Below are 24985 nucleotides of genomic sequence, written 5' to 3' on the forward strand. Positions count from 1 at the left end.
GAAAGGATCCTGTGCAGGATTCCAGTTTTGCGTGTGTGTCAAAGTTCCCGTGCAGCTTCACCGTTCAAAGTTCTTTTTGAGGGTCCGCGTGCATGCAATAGACACACGCGGGTCTATTTTAACGCCCGCGATTGTTTCGTGCGTGCGAGTGAGCCAAGGGATGAAGCGAGAGCACATGGAGGCAGGATTCACTTTTATCTGCTCGTGTATTTTCTTCTCTTCTTGAGCGCAGACAAATACACAAATCTTATGACTGGAAAGGTTGGCGACTGGAAAAGAATGTGAGCGAAAGACTTAACATCTGACTTGAAAATGTGTGCAACAAATGTGGGCAACTTCTTGGTTGGGAATGTTGATTAGGAGTGCAACGAGGTGGATTAAAAGCGAGGTATTTTGTTGCTCTTTTTAAATTCCACGAGCACTACTTTAAACAGAAAACCGGGTTTGCCACACAGAGCACGTTGTAAAGATTTGTTTTATAGTACTGTACTGTACTTCGAAGCCTTTTAACTTGAGTTGAACCCCTTAATACAGTTCGACTCCACAAGGGGGCGCAAATTGTCCGTTCAAGTGCCAAGAAATGACATTTCACGTAGAAAAAAATAATTTCGCCGAAATTCACCAATTCAAAAAGTGAAAATGTCTGCGTAGGGGATTAAAAAAACTGGGCTCTTATGATTTTAGTGGTGTTGAGTCGTGTATCGCTGAGGTTACGTTCCCAAAAGACCTACAGAAAACCAAAGTACACATAGTAGAGACTGACCTTTCATTGCTATCTTTACTATATTTTAAGATAGTTTCTTTTGTTAAAAGTACAGAATAAGCTTTTTTTGTCTCCTCCGATTTGTAGGAAAGATATCAAGAAACATTGACGTAAACACGCAATCAAGTTACGGTCATAAATAAAAAGTGTTTTGATTTTTGTTTTTTTTTTGTTTTTTTTACTTTTGTTCCCTTTTTTGGTTTTTGTTAAACACACCAGTTTTTTTTTTTGACTGGTCCGACCTGAAAGGAAGAAATACAGTATAGCAAGGCTTCATTCTATCGCGATTTTCACCCTTCATTTTCTAATACAAGTTTCCTTACTGTTTTTCTTGTCTGTTTTAAGTAGATCCAAACTAAAAAAAAAAAAACTTTTTGTGGATTTTTATTTATGACCATAACTTTATAGCTGGTTTACCTTGCTATGTTTATTTTTTTGTTCCTAGACCGCACTTAAAATTGATTTTATGTACTGTATTTGCTTTTTTTTTTAAAGAAGAAAAAATAAGAGAATAATAAAAAAAATCAATCTCTAGTTTGTAGATTTCTGTTACCACAGGTATTTTATGAGAATGTAGTCCTTGCTGTCAATGGGGCAACTCTGTACTGTCATTATGGCAATAATGAAACGAGCAGAGTAGTAAAACGGTGGAGGAATAAAAAAAATTAAGCACTAAAAATAAGAATATAATAAGAAAATTGTAATACAATAAAACAGAAAGTAAAACAGAAAAGATGCTAGTTTCCTCTGTAGGCTACTCTTCATCCATAGCCGATTTGACTATTTCTGCTCTTTTTATGCTGGCTGCCTCCTCAAACTTTTTGATGGCGTCATTACAGGATTTTTCCTGCAAGGGGAAGGAAACATGCGATTCACAAGCATTAAAAGAAAAAAAAAAAAAAAACTAATTTTGAGTGTTACACGGGGAACTTACAACTGCAAAGATTTGCCTCTCCAATTGCAGCTTGAAAATCTCTTCCACGGTCAGATCTTCCACTTTCTTCTTCAGGGCAATGAAGTTGCAGGAAGGCGAATGGGATATGTGCTCTTGTCTGTCAAGAAATGCAAGCACGCACACACCAATTACCAATGACTACAATGAGGACAAACATTGTAGAAAATGCGTGGCTTGTGATGTGGGCGTTCCTCAAATGTTTTGCTGTGCTTAAGGTCAAAAACTGCAAAATCTTACACTGGATCGTCAGTAGGTTCCCAGCCTTCAAGCTCTTTGAGGCAAAAGAAACAAGTGGCGACGTCTGGGCTGTTATCCGAAGGAGTGTGGATGAAGCCAGCCATCGCCATCTGTGGAAAGACACCAGTAAACATCTTTATTCGATTACATTAAGATCAAGGCAAAAGGCAAATGATAGACTATTATATTCAAAACGGGGGTTGATCTTTTTTTCCCACAGTGGAAATATTTCTGTTTTGAAGCAGTTACTATTTAGCATCTACAAATAAGTTAGCCCAAGGTTGGGCCACAATACTGACGTTTTCCGGAGTACAAGCGCAGTCTTCGATGAACGGCCAACTCTCGAACGTCTTCAGGCGACTCTCGTAAAGATACATCTTGAGGCTTTCTTCCACAAGCAGATCCATTTTCAAGTCAGTCCGTGATATTTTCTGTTAAAGCGTTGCTTAGGCCAACTACTGTTTTCAAATTCACGTCGCCTGTCGAAAGTGTGTTTTGATTGGATGGGAAAAAAAGTAATTCTTCTTCGTAAATGCACAAACACGGATGTGAACAACAGTTTTCGCCTCCCAGTGGCCACTTTGCTAAACGTTGAATCAAAACAAAGCGTTTTGACTTCCTAAGACTGATTGTTCCACTCGCGTAAACACGCGATGAAAAAATAAACCGTAAACAATAATGTTCGTCTTCAAAAAAATAAAATAAATAATGTCAATTTAAAATAAACAAAGGTTCAGAGGTTTACCAGTAGATTTCAGCAACGCGCTTTGACGCAATCAGATCTGACATTAAACGTAAGAGAAGAAGAATGTTTCTAACTGCTATTGGTCAGAATTCGACGCGCGGAACTAAGTAAGTTTCTCATCCGGTTTACATATTTGCGCCCATTTTTGACACGAGCGACAGCAAATTACTTTTTTAAAATTCAAATTTTTGTCATCACACATTTTCGATCCTGGATTTTGGTAATGGAAGGAAGATGTTCGGTTGAGACGCTGACAGAATTTGGATCTTCTTCGGTGTCAAGCATTTTGCGAGTGGGATCCGATGTGTTTCTCTGCACCGGTGGCGACGAGGTTGACGTTTTCAACTACCAAAACAGAGAGTTGAAGGCAAGTTTTGGTTTTGTTTTCGTTATCGTTGAGTAACGCATTAGTTTGTCAATTAAGGTAGATACTCATCCCCAATTGGCCTCACTGAACTACGAATTTAGCGAATTAATTCGCCAACGTTGAAGCTGTCGTTCCTGATATTTCCGACATTTTACGACAAAATGTGACTTTTTGTGACAACGTCCGAATGTTTTGGAAGCTTGTGTGCAAAGTAGATGTTTAATACGTGCAAATATTGCGACATATTTGCAACTATTTACAAACTCTCGTGTGAGGAATCAGAAGCAGCCCGTTTAAAAAGGCGTGCTTGACTCCAGCGTTCATTTTTCAGTTGTTTTGGATTTCAAATGAGTGGTAATAAATTGTATGGCAGGAAGAGGAACTAGTTGATTCTGCTATTAGAGTTACTATCATGCAACAAAAGCCAAATAAAGAAATGCGATTAAAAGAAAGGCTCTTATAATGTCAATAAATATCTCAAAATGATATGCAGTAATACTAGCATTTAAATGAATGGCAAAGAAAAAAAGCATCAATAAAAAATTACTGTAATATTAAAATAATTCATAAAACTGTTTAATCACACAGTCCTACTAACAATTAAACTCCTGCAGGCCATCCTCATCTTTCCCGGTCCAGTGAGGGACCTTCATGTGAATGAAGACGAGCAGACTCTTTATGTGGCCTGCTGCAGTGGAGTTTACTGCGTGTGCTTGTCACCTTTGTCGTCCAGGTTAGAACTTTCATTAAAATGTACAGCTCTGATGTACTTATTAATTCATACATTGAAATATGACTTTTTTCAGCAGTTGGCAGCTTAAAACAACACCAAATATTTGAATCAGTTATGTAGTTTCCGGCATCTTATTTTCACGAATGAAGTCTCATACGTAAACATCACAGGATCAAAGAGATTTTTGGAAGATGTTTGAAGCACTATTTCGAGTAAATTATCTCACTCGAAGTCCCTGTGTCAAACGTTCCATCCCATCAAATGTCCGGAAAATAAAAAAAACAATGGTCTATTCCTAGGCATTGCACTTCGAATTTCATTTTGAAATGAAAAAAAAAGTAAGATCTTTTAATGATATAAAAGAAACAGTACAAACATAAATCGCAGGACCTGAGCAACTGTAATGTCATTTTCAGTTGACAACATATGGCTCTTGTGATGCATAAAAAAATGAGTAGATTTTGCTGCTTAATTCATATTAGTATTCTGATTACTGTGGTTAGACTAGTGTGGCTGCATAGAAGACATTATTTTCAGGAAAAGTGTTCTGCTTGAATTCCCCTTCGAAACATCATGCTTGTGATAATGCTGGTATGGAACTGAAGTAAAGAACATAAAGATGATGAAAGTGTATTCTCTTCACGTCAGGATTGCAGGCTCAGAAGCATCTTCCACTGCGTCTCATGTGAATGTATCCTCCAAGCATCTTGTAATCAAAGAAAACGGCGTGCTAGCCTTACTCCTGGTCAACTCTGCTCTGGTGAACCTCAGGCTGACAAGTACATCTTGGCTGTTGACCCGCTCCAAAACATCACAGGAGTCCATATCGGGCAGCTATGAAACACCGGATTCGCTTAAATTGCCGTTGCTGTCGGACTTGGAGCATCATAGCGAGAAGAGACCAGTGCTGCTCTGTGTCCATTCTGCCGATTGGCCACACTCATGGAATTTACCAAGCGGTCACGTCAAACTTGAGCCGGACCTCTTCAAACTCCTTTTCGGGGCGGACGCAGCCCTAGCCAAATCGCCGGTTGTCATTTGCGCTCTCCCGGACGGCCGTCTGTGTTTCGCCCCGCATCGCCTTCCGGGTTCGCACCTCAAAGTCCTCCACAGTCTGGAGGAGCCCGTTGTGTTTGTCGGGGCCTCCGCTGGGACACGAACGGATCCGGCGGGCTGTTTGGTGGCACTTGGCGAACGTGGCAAAGTAGTGCTGGTAACTTCCAAGCCAGGAGGTGGCGCCGGTGCTGCTTTTACCGAGGCGTGTGTCCCCGGACCTGTGCTGTGTGCCTGTCTTGAGAAACAACGCCTTTACTACAGCACTGGATCGGACCTGCTGGTTCTGGATCTGTCGCTGGCCTCCAAGGAAGAATGGGCTGCCGCCCCCCGGAATGTCATCAGTTTAAACGTGTGTCAGGTCGTCGCTTTGGCGGAGCATGCAAGGAACGCTGACGGTAAGGAAATATAAAAATCGTAAGGGATCATTGAATTTGTGACATTCAAGGAAAAGTTCACCCAAAACACCTCTTTGCAATAATATTTTCTCTGTGTTGTCATTGGATTTTGATGCTTAATTCATATTCAACGTACACAATATAAATCAGACTTGTGTTTAGAAAAAATGTGTGGGGGGGCAAATACTGGAGAAGACCTCCCCTTTATGACGTTGAGCGCCGTTGACATAAGACGTCAATGAGAGTCCTACCGGGGTGCACCATTGATGTCAGTGGACGTCTACTTAAGTTTTGTATATTTTAACGGAAATAAGCAAAGACAAGGCTAAAGCTGCTCTCTTTTTATCATAAAGCTGAACCCCACCCAAATAAACTATGGTTAGTTGCTTAGTTGCTTGACATTAGCAAGCAAGTTTTCTCTCCCTTTTTTTTTTTAAAGACATTTTAGAGCTTTTAACCATGTTGTAATGTTTATTCCTCCTTAAGACTCCTAAAGTATTATTTGCCTTCATTCCTCGCTTATTCTGCTCTCTCGCACTGGTGCAGCGCATAAACATTTATGTGTAAATCTTATTAACGTATTTCTGTTTCAGGAAAGGTTGAGCTACTGGGACTTACCTGCAGGGGGCGCCTCCAGGCAATTAGTTTGCCTGGTGGCCTGCAAGAGGGGGGCTCCTCCCATCTTCCGCCTTCTCTTGCCAGCCGCAGTATTAGAGATGTCCTGTCAGCTATTGGAGACGTTTACGAAAGGTATGACTTTGCATCCATTGATATTGACTGTGACAAGTATTATTGAGTCATTCAATTGGAATTACTTTAGAGTGCTTGTGTAGTTTGTTCATTTAAGGTTTGAAGATACTGCAAACGCATGTATATGACCTAATTATCTATATTTATATTTTAAATGGGGTTAACACAATATACTTTATTACTGTGATGTCCTTGCTCATGGTAAATGAGAACCACAGTCATGATACACTTTTAAGCCATTCGTTGAACGCACGATCAGAGCTGCTGTCGATCACAGCTCACGCCTAAACACTCCCACGAATGTCACACAGTACCCACACGTGTATTTTTTGTTCATTAATGTGGTGTCTAGTTAAATTCACTGCAGTCCATACGTCCATATTGTTATTGTTTCACGAAACATGAAAAGTAGAAGTCATAAAGCCACAGATAAAGTTGCATTGTTGTCCTATATTAATTTGGCTCATGATTTGGAGATTTATGTTCGTGCAGCACCTTTTATGTGAAAATTTGGGAAGTTGTCTTGGTGATCGTTTAAAACAGCAGTTCTGAAATCGTGAAGGCACTCTGCAGTTGTAGAACAAAAATATCTGCAGGTATCAGCAAAGCTGATTTTATGCTTCTTAATACCATGACTAGAACACGTCAATTTTCTTTTCAACTTACGAGCAAATGAATTAGAACATGAAGCAACTTACTACTAAATTGTGTAACAGCACATACACAATTTTTCTAACAAAAATACCATATTATATTTTGGATATTAATTATTTTAATGCAGATTAATGTATTGTTTGAGTGAGCATCTTGATGACCACAAAGAAAGATTATATAAAACAAAAAAAAAAATCATCCATTGTGTTAGTCTTTCAACATACAGTATGTACAACGCACCGTGACAGATTTTGCCAACTTATTTTTCCTTTTAGAGCGTCAGTGCTGAAAGCATCCATCAAATCCAGGAACCAAACCCTGAAACATCTGAATCACGCTCTCAACGTCAGCTTCTTATTGCACCAGGGCGCGGACGACGGGACGCCCGCACCTCCTCGGGAAAAACCCATCCGATGTCACGCCACCACCAGCTGGAGCACGTTGCTTCAAGAAGACTCTTTACATTTGAATTGCGTCCTGGAAAACGCAAGTTCTTATGATCTGGGCCCAGGCTGGACGTTGAACGTCAGCGTGTCTTCCATGTGCCACTCCGCCAAGGGAGAAAGCCGCTCCATGTCTTATTCCTTCCCGTTCCACAATCTTCAGTCAGGGAAGAAGTTGAACATTTCCCTGCCGCTGGCTCCCGCAGGAGACTCGCGGTTGCCTTATTTGGTTTCCTGCTCTCTCACGTTGTCGCTGTCAGCTCTCCTGGGAGAGGAAGCGATGGCGGCGGCGCCCCATGACGCTTTGATCAGTTTACCGCTAAACACACTCGTGGTGGATTGGCTGCACGCTCTTCGCGTGCTCGCGAGAAACGCGGCATCTCGACCCGATGGCGCCGCCCCGTCGGACACCGTGCGAGCGTTTTTGCGATCCCGCCGCGCCCAAGAAGCCCACGCGACCAACGGGCGACATTCCACGAGCGTGAAGGTGTCGGCGCAATTGCTGAGGGACGTGTTGAAAGCCGCAGATGGCGACGTGTGCGTGGCGCTGCTGGACTGGCTCCTCTGCCAAAGCCACGGCGGCGTGAAGAGGAAAGGAGACAAGATGGATGCCAACAGCTCGCAGGTCCACGCGCGTGCTCCAAACGGGCACGCCGTCAAGATGACGGCAAACGAAGTCAGTTGGAATTCATTGTTGCTTTATCATCTGTATAACAACATATCTATTTTTGTGAGGGGGGGGGGTGCGTTGTATGACAGTAAAACACGCCACCAAATGTGGTGAAAAGGCCAGCCAACACTTCAAAATATGTCTTAACATATCAAATCCTGCTTGGACATAAAACGCCTTGAAAGGCTTTTATTTTGAAGTTTTTCCCGGAAGGATGTAACAAGCACGTTGACAGCTTTTTCTCCTGCACAAACTGTTCCTCCGTCCCGGAGTGACTCGCCCTTTCCAAAAAGGATAAATAGTGAAATAACACGACCCCTCGGACGACAATTTTCTCTCCGTTCCCACCGCGAGTGGTCCTTGTTTGGAAATTACCTTCAATCGTCAATTCAAGGCACTAAAAAAAAAAAAAAAACGCTTTAATTACACGGACATTTTATCCTGTGCGTACATTAGCCGCTAGCTAGCAGCGCGAGTGCCCCAGAAAGCAGTCCGATTACGTTTCAGAGGCAGTTGAACGGACGAATCAAAACTGCACTTTGACGCTGACATCCTGACACGTTTACTGTTGCTACTGATCACTTTTGTCAAAAATCTCCTCCAAGGGGTTCAACCAAAGAAAATTATTTTATTTTTAGACAAGTACCAAAATATTCAAGAGAAAAAGGCCTACAGGAGAAATTGAGGATGTGCTTATCAGTTTGCTTGCTAGCTTAATTTTCTGTCAACGATAAGAAAACTTTGAAAACTCTAACATTTGATACTGTACAATGTGCATTATTTGACATGACATATTTGGTCAAATTCTCATCTTGTGGAGTTTGTAATGATCAGGAAAATAATGTTTTGTGGTGCAGGTTGAGCTCGTCGAGGAGGAGTCCCTGGCCGTCGTGGAGCTTGAGCTCGAGAGCTCCTCATTGGCCGCCGTGTGTGGAATGCATCACGCCGTCCTGCGAAGAATACAGGTTGAACATTTTGGTTTGGATTGAATCACTTTTTCTATTTGGAACACAACAGAACAGAACAGAACGTCCACAAAATGACTCACGTTTTTGGCGAGTGTCCGTAATTGTGCCGATATCACTCATTCAATCCCAAAGACATATTTATACGTTTTTACAGTCCGAACATTCATTCCCAGGTTCTTATGTTTATTCTTCTCCTGTACAATTTTTTTTTCTAGTTTTCCTTAAAATATGACTTATGCAACTATGTCGTGTGAGTTAGAGTTAGTGTTAAAATGTACACTTTATTTACTTTGATCATTTTATTGAAAATAAATATCCGCTCCAAATATCGATCAGCTTTCTAGACTCCTAACAAAAAACATCATACAGTCATTTTTTAAAACAAATTTTGACCAATGTGTAAATATTTTTTTGCTTCTTCGAATAATCATCTTTTGTTTTGCTTCAGATTTTGTTGCAGAAGGCCCCGGAAAATTCTTCCACAATCAGGATGCAGACTTTCCGCGTACGAGAGGCCCTCCAGCGCGCCCACGTAAGACTGGAGATTGTTTGAACGGAAAATATGTGCCTTAACTCAATCGAGTTTGAGTCAATGTTGAAATATTACTAATAATATTTGGCATTGAAAATATCCATTATTAAAATAGGGGCGTTATTTCAAAATGATTGTACAGAAAATAAATTATGATACAGTAAATGCTTTATGAACTAACATAACCAAATAGGTTATGTTAAAAACAGACATTAGTCAAGGTAGTAAATTTAAAAGCAATCAAGATCAATGAAAAGGGGTTACAAAAAATTGCATGTACAGAACATAGCAAATGTTTTACTTACTTAGCATTTTCTTATGATCGTCACGTTCCGTTGTCGTCGTTCATCCGAACGTCAGAAAATGTTGCAGCAGCTCCAGCAAAGTCAAACGTCGTGCAGCTTGGAAGAGGGCGCGTCCACGGGCAGGGCGACGACGACGACATCACGCCTTCTCAGTGTGTATGAACAACTCAGAGGAACGGAAAATTCTCTGCTTATTCTTTGACGAGGACTTCTTTTCATATGCCGGTGTGTTGGAAGAATTTGTTATTTCTGTGCTTATGTGGAATTCAATACAAATCTTACTACTGTACATGTTTTTGTTTGTTTGTTTTTAAATAAAAGCCTTACTATACATGGTCTTTTTTTTCCCTAAAAAACGCCTTACCATTGTAGGTTTATGTCTTACTATACATTGTAGTGGGTAGATGCAAAAAAAAAACACTTTACATGGTCTTTTTTTTGTTTTGTTTTGTTTTGAATAAAAGCCTGACTGCATGGTCTTTTTCTTCAGTCTTACTATAAAAGCCTTACTATAGACTGTTGTTTTTTAGAAGACAAAAAGCCTTTATAGACTATAGACTTTTTTTTTTTAAACCTTACTATAGACTTGTTTTTTTGGCAAAAAAAAAAGCCTTACTATAGACTGTCATTTTTTTAAAGCCTTACTATTGAATGTTGTTTTTTCAAAAAGAAAAAGCCTCACTACAGACTCTTTTTTTTTTTTTTTATAATAGCCTTACTATAGAGTGTTATTTTTTTGTAAAAAAAAGCCTTACTATAGACTATTTTTTGCATAGAAAAAGCCTTACTATAGATTGTCGTTTTTGAAAAAAAAAGCCTTACTATAGACTGTCATTTTTTTTCAAAGCCTTACTATAGACTGTCGTTTTTTGAAAAAAATGGCCTTACTGTAGACTCCTTTTTTTAAAAAAAGCCTTACTATAGACTCGTTTTTTTTTTTTTTTAAAAAGCCTTACTATAGACTGTCATTTTTTGCGTAGAAAAAAGCCTTACTATAGACTGTCGTTTTTGCAAAAAAAAAGCCTTACTATAGACTCATTTTTTGCGTTAAAAAAAGCCTCACTATAGACTGTCGTTTTTTAATTATTAAAAGCCTTACTTTAGACTGTCCTTTTTTGCAAAAAAAAAAAAAAAAAGCCTTACTATCGTGGTGTTTCATACAAAAGGCTCTTTTTTTGTTTTAGTGAAAAGAAAGGGGAACCCAATCATTTTTGTGGTTAAACATATCATTCCACAACGTAGCCCTGGAAGTACAGGACAGAAGCAGACTAATTAAGAGCAAGTTAATTGGAAAAATAGTGATTCTGCAAAACATTGTGTGCCTTTATTTGCATACCACTACAAATGTACATACATCCAAAGTTCATTAAATCAGACGCGAATGGCGCAGCACTCTGTTTCAAGTCTTTTTTTTTTTCCATCCGAAATTGCTTTTCGCTGTTTAGTGGGTGCTTGGATGGAAAAAAAAAAATCACAGGGGCCATTACAATGAAAAAAGGTTGTGAACCACTGTTACAGAAAACAATCATTGCACAAGCTAACACTTTGACATTGGTTATCATAACACTGTTTTGAATAGCCTCAAATCCAAAAGTAAAATGGTGGGAACGTGCCATTTGAATTCAAAAGTTAGCCAACAAGCAAAACCTCCATCGCCAGATTCCCAAAAAGGTAAAAGAATAGCAATATAGCAAAAAAAAAAAGGGAGGGGGCCGTCAATGGTTCTGTCGCTCGCACGTAGCGGACACGAATGTTCATTACAGCACAGGAGAATCTCCTGTTTCTGGAAACCCGATCCAAACCCTGTAGAACACTTGTACAACACTAATGAGGGACGGCGTCTAAAAGGTGACCTCCATTCTCTTTCGGTCTTTCTCAAATGACCCCCATGAGTGGCGGATGTCATTACTCGGAGAGCGCCACTTAGTTTCCTCGACAAAGAAACCAAGAGCGGAAATAGACTAGTGAGGAGCCCCCCCACCCCCAAAATAATATGCTTTATATCCAAAGGGTCCATCATGATGTGCTTCCAATCATTTCAATTACTACTTGACAAAACTTATTTGGAATAAAAGCACGAGGGCCTCTTTGCAAAATCCATCTATCTTCAATTTGTAGCCACTGCGTCTCCATGACAACAAAACCAACAGCGAGGTCACCTTTTATTAATACTCCCACAAAGCCGAGCCGCTGAGGCCGAGTCCGTCCGCTTTCAGAGCGCCTCCCTGGTCGCCGCGAAGATAGCGGCCGCTTTTGCTGCGGATGGCCAGGCGGCCGCGCTCCACCAGCTCCACGCCGAAATCCTCGGGGACGTCGCCGTCCCAACACACCAGCCCGCCGCCGTTCACGTACCAGAAGCGGCCGTTGACGCCTGCGGGGGTTTATGCACAAATATCATGTCGCAGACTTGGGGGTTCAGTTTAGCCCGGGTTGTTAGCGGGAGTTGCGGATTTGCAAATCATTTGGCAAACATTTTTTTAAAAATAGTTTGAAATGAATTAAGCGTTTCATTTTTTGTGGTATATTTGTTTTTATTCTGTATAGTACTAATTATTAGGATTTTTTTTTAAGGCTGATGATTCCGATTATCGGAAGTCAAAGAGGTCATTGCAGAGCTGATATATGAAATTTTGAAGGATAAGTTTTTAGGGCTGCACAATTAATCGTGTTTTAATCACGATATCGGCTGCCACAATCAATTAAGATGATCCACGACGATATTAACATTTAAAAATCCAAGCACTTTTTTTTATTACAAGTCAAAGCACTGCCACCAGGGGGCAATGTTTTCCACGTGTTTGCATGACAAAATCCACTTATTTTCTCGCCCTAATATATTATTTACCAGTGTGAAATGGCGCTGAGTTGCTCACCTGTTCCAGTGCTAACTGTCGACTGAGACCCATTTTGAAAATTCCAATTATTTGGAATAAATTCGGTTTGAAATGACCGAAAATGACATTTTGACTGCTAATTGATTAAAATTTACTTAAAAGTAAATTATCTGCTTGGTTCTCAGTAGACTTTTTTTTTTCATTGGTTTGCTGTGTTAGCTGTTAGCTGAGTTGCCCTGTGTACCAAGTTTTGCCATTAACTACTTTATTTGTTTTAATTCGTTTATTATTATTATTATTTATAAGTATCCTTGTTTACATACTGCTTGTTTAAAAATAAATATACATGTTTGACCAAACATGATGAATAATCGTACCCTTGAGGATTGGATTGGTGAGCATAGCCATAGGAGACCTTTTACAGATTCAGTGAGAAATGTATCATGAAAAATTAAATATGAACACATTTTGCCCATATTTAAATGGACTTTTTTCTGTCATACATCTGGATAGGAAGTGCATAAAAATGAGAAATGTCCGAATTTGATCTTTTCTCATTTGAGAGGCCATGATGCGTTCTGACCTTTAATATGATAAGCGCCGTTGTTGAAGTGCAAGCTGAAAATGTCATAAACCGATCTGCTGGCATCCAGGGTGTTGGAGGTCTTGTGGTGGCAGATGAAACCGTTCTCCCCTCGGAGGATCAACATGGGCCGGTTGATCAGTTTCAGACTCAGCTGCTCATCCTCCCCTGACAAAACACCGCAGCCACTTGACAAACGGAAAACAAATAAAATCCCGGACCATATTTCGTAAGGGATTTGAAGTAAAAGCAAAAATGTCACCTATGGAATCACTGACGGCTAATAACTGTCCGTTCTTCTTGGTGCAGATGTATTTCCCATTGTTTGCTTTTAACGCCATCTTGTGGCCGAGCCACTCCATTGCAAACGTGCTGTTGGCTGAACTGCAATGCAAAAATGTGACTTTTTCTCACTGACTGATTGTATTATGGTGCTCACGCGATGTCACGAGCAGGACGCGACTGACATTTGTGTGGCTGTTGTCTGGATGCCTCCGTGGGCCACCAGAGTCCAGTAGCTGCCCTGGCTGGTGCGGAAAGTGCACTTCCTGCTCTCCTTGTCCATCTCCATCTGAAACGTCTCCATATCCGTCTCATCTTCCTGGTTGGCGGCGAGGCTTACTCCTGGGGAAGGAAAACGACATTTATGAAGTGATTTTAGTCCTGTACGTTCGATTTTTAATTGATCGTTGTTTCAATCGTTCAACTTGCCAGTCCAGTTAACGCTTTCAATTTTAGCTCACTTGAAAATTACTTTTGACTTGTAATGCTCTCATGTTAAAATGCATATTCTATGTCAGTCGTCAACGGCAGTGAGCGTTTTAAAATGCAATTTTACTTTTATAGCGGTCAATGGCATTGGATGAGTTAACGTTTTCACCGCCTTCTCGACAAAAGGGGAATTTTGACATCTATTGTCGTCATTGGCAGTGAATGAGTTAAATATTGTGTTCCCTCGTTTATCACGGGGATTACGTTCCCGAAGAAAGCAGCGAAGAGAAATGTAAGTTTTTTTTTTTTTTTTGGAAGTTAGTTTCTTTAGTTAGTAAAAAATATGAAAGATTTTTGTCTGGTTTGGTTTGACTTAGAAAAAAGGGAAAAAATCGAGATTTGACTTAGAAAAAAGGGAAAAAATCGAGAAAAATAATGTGGTAATAAATGAAAATCCATGCAGTTGATTTTTTAATAAATAAAATAGCTGTTTTTTGACTGGGTATACTTAAAAGGAAGAAAAAAATAGACGTAAACCAGCAATAAAAAAAGTTACGGTCATAAATAAGAATATGCAGTAGAGTGACGTCACAATTGACATGCGATTTAGTGAGGGAGCACCACATTTTTTAATTATTTTTTTAAATATATTTGACCACATTTTCAAGTGCAGATCATACCTGTGAATCAGCAAAATCTTATTTTATATATATATATATATATATATATATATATATATATATATATATATATATATATATATATATATATATATATATATATATATATATATTTTTTTTTTTTTAAACCAGCAATTCAAACAAAATGTATGTAACACTTCCATAAACCGCTACCGTCCTATCAAAGCTTTCCTTTGCAATCGTGTTTTTATTTTCCACTAAAGTTTTACGCACGAGTCTTTCATATTTCACCGGTTGTTTGTCAAAAGGAAAAAAAAATGCCACATGACCACTAGATAAGACAGATTGCGCTGGCCTAATCCTTTAATTAGATGCATAACACTATCCCCAATGAATATTCTAAATCACTTAACAAAAGGCCGCTTATCTCTCTTTTCTCTCTGGACGTACTTTTCTAATAATCTCCTCCTCGTCCCGAACCCCTGAACCCGGCCCCTTGGCCCCCCACCTTTGGGTCCTGCCTATCTGCCCTCTTTCACAGCTGGGTTTGGATATAATCAGCTTTCAAGTGCTGCCCCTCAATAAACAAATCAGGGTGAAAAACAGGAAGAGCCGAGGACTTATAGGTCCGCACTTAGCAGGATGTGCAGATAATTGGCAACGCCACTCAAGTCTCAAGAAAGCAATGATCAAATGTAGGCAGAGCAACTTGCAAAAATGAAAGTGCATTTATGCTAATAAGCAATTTTAGGGAAAGGAATGAGGAGCTTTTCTGAGGCCTGAAAGGTTATATTATGTATAAATGCATGTATTCAAAGTCGAGATTTGGGGAGGGAACGGGGTTGCAATTTGACAATTGCTGGCCACGCCATGTACACTTTTAAACTCAAACATGCAATCAATATTTATGACACGCATCCCCTTCAGTAGAATTCATCCAATTCACATCATTCCTAGTTCGACATGCTCCCAAGATTCACACCGTAGGGGATAGGATTTTTCTCGTCGCTAATATAGTTTTCCCAAATTTCGACATTTTTTTCCCCTAAAAATTACGCATCAATTCCCAATGAGGTCGAGCTTCCCGCAACTGTTATTCATGATTCGTTCTAATGAAAATTTAACACTTCATTCCCATTTGAGATTTTAATATTTGAGATCTTTCACTTCATGTACATTAGGGCTACACGATTATGGCCGAAATAATAATCAGGATTATTGTGGTCGATATAGAAATCACGACTATTAATCACGTTTGGTCAAACATGTCGATTTAATGCCTTTTTTAAAACAAGCAGTCTAAAAACAAGGCTTCAAGGTTTCATACTTACAAACAAGAATAAATAATGAATAAAAATTAAAACAAATGGCGCAAATTATAGAGAAACAAAAGAGAAAAAAAAATCCGCCGTTTAAGTCCCAATTAGGCAAATAGTTCCACAATTTGTGTCCAAAATTTTCACAGACCAAAAATTTTACATTTACACTATTACACCGCCCTCTAAAAAAAATAAAAAATAAAATAAAATCATCCAGATTTGAAAGGGAAAATTTCAGCACATTCAATTTGCATGTCAATTTCTGTTTCAAATCATTTCAATTACAAATTCAAAATGTTTGGTCAATTCACATGCATTGCATAGTATGCAATATCATTCCACATCGCACATTCCATGCTCAGTCATTTTTCCAGAAATTTTTCTCTCCACAGCATTTCTTGTTAACTTGTAATTTACGGCCACATTCACAAAAGCAATATGGATGCAAATAAAGAAAAATCCAATGTGACCCCCCCCCCCCCCCTCCCCCCACCCCGCTTATTTCAGCAGATCGTATTTGTTTTGAGCTTTTTCCAGCGTCTTCTAATTTCAATGGCATGCGGAAGAGAGAAGGAGTGTGACGACACGTGACAAAGACGTCACGCTCGTGGAGCTACCTGGACATGTTAATGCGCATCTTATTAAGTCGTGATAAATCAGCCGTCAGCGGGGGGGGGCGTGACACATCACGGCCGTCCCTCATACACTTCTTCCATCTTGAGTCAATGTCATGCTTTGCGGGCCTATTCCGTGTGTCCATTTCACACTAATTCAAGGCAGAAATGATCCTCCGTCAGGGCTCAGCTGGACTTCACGCCGCAATGCCATAGGCGGGCAAAGCGGAGGAGAAAAGGGAGAAAGAGATTGGATACAGTGAAATCTAAGGAGCCAATCTGACGACATCAATACCGCCGCTAATGGCCGTCGCGAGGCTCGGCCAAGCATACGGAAGAAGGCCTCGTCGGGGTTCGCGTAACCTAAGTGAAGTTTCCTTGTTTACATTCAGATGGAATCTTTGCATGGTTTTGGATGCCACCCCAGAAATGATGTCCTACCTGCGGACTGAAAGTGGAGCGGGCCCAACTAATCCATCAGCCGTGGATGGCTCGGGCATCTATTATTAATGGCAAGCTGATGCCGCTATCCCCCCGCCGTCTTTTTTCGTCTTTCTCCCAATCCGTTAACCTTCTCGGACGGATTTTATGCCGCTTCTTACGTAGCCCCTTTCGGTTTTACTTTCGTGTTTTGGTGCGCTTGGACGGGGCAAACCGGGGACCATATCTAATTTACTTTGAGAGAATGGCTAAGCGCTTTTTCCTTAAAATACGCCTTCTCGTGTTTTCGACTCATTCACTGCCACTGACGGCCATAGACGTCAACAATCGATTTCAACTGGGCTGGCGGTGAAAGAGTTAAAGGCTGAGACTAGATTCTGTTGCGCAACCAACATGAAAACTATGACACGGGTCGTAACATTTTTTTGATGTCATGCAGATATGCAGCTGATATCACCTACGTTATTTTTTTTTTTAATAAATGAGAAGTTTGGACAGGTGGGGTTTGATTATTAAGATGAAGTATTGTTAAAAACAATACTTACTATGGTCAGTAAGAATGTGAGGTGGTAGGTTTACATATGTTAAAAATTTTCTGGCATTAAAACTGGCTAACTAAACCAAAGAAAATTATATACTGTTTATGTAATACAACTGGATAACATTGACAGGACAGCCTGCTAGCGTAATGCTAACACAGTGCAAAACACCATAGCAGGGCTAACAAAATTAGCATTCTTTTTCAAGCGTATAAGAAACATATACTGTGCTTGAAATGTGTCGACAAACAATACAACAATTATCATAGGTATTTATTAGGGCCCTACTGAGTATTTGGCTGATTATTATTATTATTATTATTAGCTTACGAAACATCAACCAAACATAATCGGTCAAAGGTTAGTAGTTGAAGATTATTTAACTTTTACATACTCTATTTACAGCAATTGTATACAAGCAACCCATGCGTCATTATTTATAACACGTAAATCAAAACCATAACTTCTTTAAATACATATCATGAAATTTGTTGACGATGTGGCCCTGCCATTCAAAACAAAGCAAATCCAATTTTTTCAAGCACCGATTAGGTGAGAAATGCAAGGAAGTTTGGCAAAGAACTGACCCGGATGCCATTAATTTACACATTATCTAGTCAATTTGTTTGAATGAAAAAAAATCCTTATCGATCGAGGCTTACAATATATTATTCATCCTCTGCAACAAAATGACTAATATTACTACAGCTATATGTATTGTACATATGAAACTGTTTTTTGTTGGCCAAGGTGCGCCTAACAAAAGGAGCAGGATGTCAACCGTATAATTCTCCGCATACATTCTATTTAAGTTATTATGAGCCGTTAGCAAATTTGCTCAGCTGCCATCCACAAACAAAAGTGGTAGCAAATGAATGCTTGGGAGAAATAATCATCCTCTTCATGCACAACGCCATAAGAGTGAATACAAAAATGAATAAATAAAAGACGGCCCTTATTATCATCATCTAGGATGTACCTAATAACACCCGAGCCGCTTTTATCACTGGACTCGTTTAGTCCATTAAAAAGGAGAAGCGGCGCAAACTCAGATGGCTGCGGTTCTTAAGTCCTTTGAGAATCCCACAACAGCGCGTCATCCGCTCCTTGGTTCGCTTTCCCTTTCACCTCCGGCTCCTTTCATCATCGCGGCCAGCAGCCCTGGTGCACTTGCCTGTTTCACTCGGATAACGCAACAATTCCATGTTGCAAACAAGACAGCTACAAATCCGCAATACACATTTGCATCCAAAGAAGCTCATTTTATCTCTTTTTTTTTCCATTATTGTACTTTTTTTGTGTGATTTTTGTTATATCAAGTATATCAGGATATTTTTTAATGATGGTGTTACTAGAACATGCATATAAATTACATTTAGCACATTGGCAATCTAATTTATTATTAAATATGAGTTGTATGGTACCGATATGATGTGAAAAGTCTTGTTTACTGAAGCTGCTCCATCTTACCATATGGGTGCCTCACCCACTTCATGATTCATTCAATAACGCCGACCCACAAAACATCCGTCAATTATCTTGACTGCTTAAAAGGGTCACAGGTCGCTGGAGACTACCCCAGTGGAGTGAATGAAGGAGCCAAAACAGGCATTTTAATGACATATTGTAGGAAAATAAGTAGTCCGAACATCAGTTCCGCTTGAGGGTAAATTATTTACTACTGACTTCTATTGTCCGGTTGTGTCCTACCAAACACACATTTTTGCCACTTGGGCATTTTTTACAGTAAAATGTTGTGAGTAATTCATGAAATCTCTTCTTCTCAACTCCAGAATCACAAAAAAACTAAAAGACGTGGATAAAGTCTGCGTGTGTTTACTCTTGCATTTTGTTGTTTTGTTTTTTTACAATTTTTTTTAACTTTAGCCTATGAGAACCCCCTTTTGAGAAATAAGTACTCGCAAGGTAATATTTATTTCTATTCAATATCTCATACTTGAAAACAGTGAATTTGGTAGAACCTAGCGTCAAAATCGCCGCCTTACTGTCTTTGACATCGCTTCTTGGTTCTTCATCCGATTCTCGCCCGCTGTAAAATTAGCATTCTCACCAAGTGCTCCCCTCCTATTGGCCTATATGTATTCATCAAGCAGACATGAGCTTTTTGTTCCACATTTTTCCCCTCGTAAACACTCTCTTAAGTTCAAACCTTGAAACAAGGTAGGCAAGACATAATACGATACGCCGTATTTCCCTTTTTTTTTGCCTCTTCTCGCTACGTCTGCCGTCGACCCCTTCTTGAGCTTTTCCTGGGCTTTTCCTCCGCCTTGTTATGGTGTCAGCGGTCAGTTAGTTAGCTTAGATTGGGTGAGGCCGGTCGGGGGTGGGGGGCGCTGGCCCGGGGGAGCTTATGTTTCTGAAAGCAGACTCTCTCTTTACCTTCCAGGAACAGGGGAGCGACTTCATCAATAATTCAACACACTTCAGCTCCCCACTCGCCACAGTGGGACATTATGTTAGTGTGTGTGGGCGTGCGCGACGGCGAAAGATGAAGCTTTTGTTTGCGTGCAACAAGCGGAAGGAGGACGAGAGCAAAATGTACCGCGGGCAAGATGCAAGTATGGAAATTTACACTTAACGTGCAGACAGCCCTCTCGCCGTTTGCAGCCCTTCCGCTCGACCAATCAATCCAACGCGCTCCCAGTCATTTGCTTTCCGTCGCCCGCTCCCGCCGCTAACCAGGAAGGATGAGCCGGGGCCAGATGGGGTTTCGGCGAGGCAGGGTGAGGTAACGCCAGCCCGCGGACCGGAATCCGCAGCCGCCGGCCGAGCGCGCCGACGGTATGCTAATCCGTCGCCAATCAGGCCCGCGCGCGCCTTTCAACCATCAGCAAGTGAACACTTAGCAACCACTTGTAGCGCACTTTTGCTTCCATGTAAAACGACCCGCGCAATTGCAATCTTGCGAGTTGGGCGCACGCATCAAAGAAACGCGGCCTTGTTTTGGACCAGAACGGACTTTGAAGCCGATGCGGAGCAGCTGTAATCCATCAACGTTGCGGGGCGCTGCCATGTCGGCGCGCTGATCAAATAACCCACTTCAACTGCCCTGTGACAAGAACAAAGCATAAATACATAATGCAATATCAACACAATTCCGCTACGCGCGATATAGGTTACGAGCAGCTGTTTCGCCAAGCCCGGCGGGGAAAAAAAAGCAAAGAGTGTTAACAGCGTTAGCCGGCAAAGCCTGGACAGGAAAAACAATGGACTCCCCCCACACCCCCCAATGACTTACATTTATGATTGATTATGTGGTAAAAGATGTGGAAAACATTGGAACGACACACTTACACATCCCATTATTGTGAAACTGTCAGGCTCTCATTCCTTCACACATTATGGTAAGCGCGTGCACATTCTGGGTTCACAACTTTCAAATTGATGTATTTATTCAATTATTTTGCGCATTTCCTGAAATGTCGCACAAACGGCGCCAAAGCCGTGTCTAAAGAGGAAAGTAGCACAGTCATCGAGATCAAGGAAGTTAGGTTTAAGTGATACAAATGAGCTGGGGTGGAGCTAGGTTTAGCCCGGGTTGTTACGGAGAGTCTTCACTACAAGGACGTTGAAATGAAATGACCTGGAAGACATTTATTTTTATGGTTAATAGGATAGCGAAAATAGCCATTTTCAGCTGGATTTTGTCTATTTAATAAATGGAGGATATTTTTCCATTTACCATGAATATCTTTCAAAACACATTTTCCAACTTGCTGTAAACTACAAATGACATCTACAAAACTACAAATGAGCACTCATTGCTCAGGTAAAAATGCCCAATCACAGCTTGCTTGTGAACGTCACATGACCAAACCAAGAGCTGTGATTGGTCATTACTTGAGACTTGAGTGCAGGTGATGTCATTTTCTGTAAATAGCAAGTGAAAACATTTGTTTTTAATAGTATTAATTCTACATGAAAAATCGCTCATCTTACTATTTTGCCACAGGGATTTTTTTTTTTTTTTTTTTTACTTTTGAAAATAGCTCCATAAATGCATGCGGTTTAAGATGAATGTGAAATGATAATAAGGGTTGATCGTATAATAATGGCTAAATCTATGCAGGAACAATTACCAGTCAAAAGTTTGGAAACACCTTCTAATTCACATGCTCTCCAACGTGGGAAATTCAATCTATAATTTTGAAAATGCATAGCTGTCAACTGAAAGTCGTTCCAAGTCATGAAACATTATCAACTTTATAAATCCAACTGAGAAAAATAAGATGCGCAAAGCTGTCATTTTGGCAAAAAGTGCCTAAAAGTACAAAAATTAATTTTAGGTCATCCACCACAAAGTTGCTAATAAAAAGGTGGCTAGTTCGAAGAATGCAAACCGCAAATTTATTTTGGCTTGAACAACATTTTTCATAATGATAAATGATTTCTTATGCGTTGCTGAATAGTTTGGGTGACCTCACTATTAACTTACAATAAAAAAAGCGCAAGTAATTTAAAAGCGTTTCCAAACATTTGACTGATACCGTTGCCAGTTTTTATTTGCAGCTGAGCAATATCTTACACAAATATCACTACTGCAACGTGAAATATTTTGTACTGACTATGGCTAACGGAATAATATTCATGGGCTAGAAAAAAAAAATACAATTAAACAATGTGTTATTTTCTAAAGCTTTTCAATGATTGCCCTTAGTTTTGAAATAGTTCTTCAACCAAGTGCCTCTGAACTTGGAATAGAATTTTTTTTGATGAAAAACAAAACAAAAAAAACCCTTTAAACTGAGTGCCATGCCATCTGTGTCTAATTTGAACTTTGGAACTGCATTTGTATTGGTGTTTCTAGGGGTATTTTAATATTTAACACTTATTGCTTATTGAGTCAGTCGTAAAAATACGCATCCATACAGAACTTGACAAAAAGGATTCAACATTTTGCAAGGGAGTCACTAAAAGCAAAAGTTGCTTTGTGTTCCAGTCAATTCACTCTTAATTTGAAAAGAACGAACTTTTCCTGTCAAATGAGATTTGCTACTACCTACAGAAACTATGTTCAAATCTGCCTACGCACATTTGAGAGCCGCTGGTTAAAATGATCAACTTTCGCTCTCGCATCGAAGCCTACCTTGCCTCATGGAGACGTACTTCCCATTGGCCGCAATCAGAACCACCTGCGGGTGGCTCTCCTCCAGGTCAAACAGTTCGTCTTTTCCCGGTTTGGAACAGCGGCCGGACCTCAAAGTGCCGCTGGGGCCCATGGGAGACAAGTACTTCCCCTCGCAGTCTTTGAAGGCCAACTTTCCACACTTGAGCTCCAGCGTGTACGTGGTGGTCCTGCCGCTTTCCTTCACGAGCTTTCCGTCGTTGCAGAGGAAGCGGCCGTCGCAGGTTTTTACGCAGTACTTTCCGTCCAGGTAGACCAGGGTGAGGATGGCGGCCACCCCCCAGGGAATGTTCATGTTCACGGAGATCTCGCCGTCCTCCGCCGAGAGGTGGGCGTAGCGCTTGCGGGCCACCGATAGGAGGTTGGCCTGCGGGTGCAGGGCCAGGTGCACCGCCCACAGCTGGGCGTCGGAGACGCCCTGGGCGAAGCAGGACAGGTGGTCCCGGGAGCCGCCGAAGAAGCGCAGGTGCCGCTCGGACCGAAGAGCCCAGCGGCCGTCGGACTGGGCCGCGATGAGGAAGCGGCAGTCCGGGTGGCGGGCGTCCGCCTCGCAGGTCACCTTGCCGTCCTTGTCGGAGGCCAGGTAGCGTCTCAGGTGGCTGCGCAGGTACACCACCCGGCCGTCCTGGGAATCCTGCTCCAGAGTCCAGATCTGCTTCTTCTTCATGCTTGGAGCTGATGCATTGACCTGACGACGACAGCACAAGTTACTCCTGCTGCTCACTTGTTGAAATCTAGCCATGTTCTTGAACTTTAGGCAAAAATACAAAAACACAGCCCTGTTTTTGAAGGACATCCCAAAATCCTGAAAAATCCCACACTATTTGCCTTATCATCTACGACACAACACTTGTGCAGTATTGCGTCGATTTTTTGTGCAAATTTTTCCACATTCTACTCACAGTATTTTAGCACATTCCAGAAGGTGTGATAAATAAGTTGCTTATGCCATTTCAAACTTTGACATGGCATCATCATCGAAAGTTGGTTTGCTCCCCTTTTGATCCAATTTGGATTATTTGTGACTCTTACGATGCCCCAGACATACAGTAAGACATGATGATGAAATGCAGGTTGCATGTGTTTTTGTTCAAACCTTGAAGCCAAATCTCTCAGCGGTGAGGTAGCGGCCTTCGTGGTTGATCAAACCAAACTGGAGAGTCAGAGGGTGGTTCCCGTTGGGTGGCATCTTGACGTGGAGAAAAAACAAACAAACAAAAAAACAGAACACAGATGCCGTTATCGCGTCAAAGAATAAAAACGGAATGAAGCATGGTACCCTTGTTTGCTTTGAGAAGACTGTTTAAGTTTTGTTTTGCTCGAGCAAAAATCCGTCTCCTAGTTCATATTCTAAATGGAACCCAGCCATGATAAAACAGAAGCTGTTTTTCTTCAGTTTACAAAAATCTGGAAGCTTACAATTGACCAAAATGTTATTTTGCCTCACAGACTAGCGCCCCCTGTTGGATTGATTACCTTTATTTCTAGGCATCGAAACCCACTAGCTATATAAAATCACTAAATCACAAATTCATGCATAGAACTATTACTGAAAATCACATTTACTGTATATGTGCTCCGTGCTCAGCTAACAGCCAATCACGGCTCTGCTTGAGAATAGGAATAGACCCAGAAAAAAGGTGGGCAGTGCATGATTGGTCGTTGCCTAAACCTTGAGCATGTGATGTCATTTTCAGTCAGAAACTACACTTATTCTGCCAATTTCAGTGGTAAAAAATTAATCTTTAGCCCATGATTAATTTGATGATTAATGCTTTTTTTAATATAAAATAATGAATTAAATAAAACACCTTGCCCCTTGACGGCAACTGGAAAAGACATCACGTGTGATCAAGACTCAGGTATCGACCAATCACGTCTCACTTGCCCTCTGGGTTTGGTCATGTGATGTTTGCAAGCTGAGCTGCGATTGGTTGTTGCTTGGGCCCTGTGATGTCATTTTCAGGCGACAGCAAGTGGCAAAATGTGCTTCCGAAAGTAATAATCGTATTAAAAAATAAGTTATCAAATTAATGCTTGAAAAAACAAAAATTCCTAGATAAGTCAAGTATGGCTCAGTCGTGTTATCACGTTGCTTGTTCCTTTGTCTTTTGTTAATTGCAGTCGTCTAACTTAAAATAATCGAGTCGGTAGTGGGAAAGAAGAATAAAGTTCCATTTTATAAATGAATGGAGGTTGTTACAGTTAATTGCAGCGCTGACAAGGTAGATTTCCTCGATTTGACAAAATTACCAATGACTCATGCTGTTGTGGGAGAATTAGCAGTTAATTTAGATTTATTCCTTTCTTTGTAGCACTCTGCTAAATCAACAGGGGCGGAGGAAAAAAGAATGGGGGTGATGTCATGGGGAGTGATGAAATGCAAACACGGCTAAGACAGGAAATCAATTCATTAAGGTACAGTGTATAAAGCACTCCAGAGACCGTCAAATTCCAGTCCCCACCCGTGACTTTCTTTCACCATACATTTTTCCAGCCACAGCCTCCTAATTTACTTACTGCGGTTTTGTGGCTTCCCCCTCTGCTGTTTCTGCAGCTCCAATTCCAGCTCCCAGATTGAGAG

General features: G+C 40.7%; 3 protein-coding genes across 3 annotated transcripts in view; 1 reads left to right on the forward strand and 2 right to left on the reverse strand.

The window, feature by feature from the left end:
* Positions 1–228: 228 nt before the first annotated feature.
* birc5a (baculoviral IAP repeat containing 5a) lies at positions 229–3197 on the reverse strand. Its single transcript, XM_088439852.1, has 4 exons — positions 2255–3197; positions 1956–2065; positions 1698–1815; positions 229–1610 (listed from the first exon to the last, which is right to left on the reverse strand). The coding sequence occupies exons 1-4, from the start codon at positions 2360–2362 to the stop codon at positions 1518–1520; spliced, it is 429 nt and encodes a 142-aa protein (XP_088295978.1). The 5' UTR covers positions 2363–3197; the 3' UTR covers positions 229–1517.
* Positions 2772–9904, forward strand: faap100 (FA core complex associated protein 100). Its single transcript, XM_088439851.1, has 8 exons — positions 2772–3067; positions 3682–3800; positions 4449–5251; positions 5845–6001; positions 6931–7774; positions 8626–8733; positions 9185–9268; positions 9629–9904. The coding sequence occupies exons 1-8, from the start codon at positions 2924–2926 to the stop codon at positions 9773–9775; spliced, it is 2406 nt and encodes an 801-aa protein (XP_088295977.1). The 5' UTR covers positions 2772–2923; the 3' UTR covers positions 9776–9904.
* A 1002-nt stretch (positions 9905–10906) lies between these two features.
* Positions 10907–24985, reverse strand: part of fscn2b (fascin actin-bundling protein 2b, retinal) — a 46910-nt gene continuing 32831 nt past the window's right edge. Inside the window, exons 5-10 of the mRNA XM_088439948.1 lie at positions 23498–23590; positions 22363–23089; positions 13458–13614; positions 13253–13374; positions 12991–13158; positions 10907–11944 (exon numbers count right to left, since the gene is read on the reverse strand). Of these exons, the coding sequence (XP_088296074.1) occupies positions 11739–11944; positions 12991–13158; positions 13253–13374; positions 13458–13614; positions 22363–23089; positions 23498–23590 (1473 nt within the window). The 3' untranslated portion in view covers positions 10907–11738. The remainder of the gene's footprint in view (positions 11945–12990; positions 13159–13252; positions 13375–13457; positions 13615–22362; positions 23090–23497; positions 23591–24985) is intronic.

This window comes from Hippichthys cyanospilos, chromosome 17 (assembly GCF_059441005.1).
Source record: "Hippichthys cyanospilos isolate Australia breed blue-spotted pipefish chromosome 17, RoL_Hcya_1.0, whole genome shotgun sequence".
Classification (NCBI taxonomy): Eukaryota; Metazoa; Chordata; class Actinopteri; order Syngnathiformes; family Syngnathidae; genus Hippichthys; species Hippichthys cyanospilos.

Excerpts from the sequence above, each read along its gene's own strand:
- faap100 (XM_088439851.1), top strand. The coding sequence starts at position 2,924 with ATGGAAGGAAGATGTTCGGTTGAGACGCTGACAGAATTTGGATCTTCT. Across the intron at positions 3,068-3,681 it reads ACCAAAACAGAGAGTTGAAG|GCCATCCTCATCTTTCCCGG; the intron begins GCAAGTTTTGGT and ends AAACTCCTGCAG. Across the intron at positions 5,252-5,844 it reads GCATGCAAGGAACGCTGACG|GAAAGGTTGAGCTACTGGGA; the intron begins GTAAGGAAATAT and ends TTTCTGTTTCAG.
- birc5a (XM_088439852.1), bottom strand. The coding sequence starts at position 2,362 with ATGGATCTGCTTGTGGAAGAAAGCCTCAAGATGTATCTTTACGAGAGT. Across the intron at positions 2,066-2,254 it reads GCGCTTGTACTCCGGAAAAC|ATGGCGATGGCTGGCTTCAT; the intron begins GTCAGTATTGTG and ends GTCTTTCCACAG. Across the intron at positions 1,816-1,955 it reads GAACCTACTGACGATCCAGT|ACAAGAGCACATATCCCATT; the intron begins GTAAGATTTTGC and ends ATTTCTTGACAG.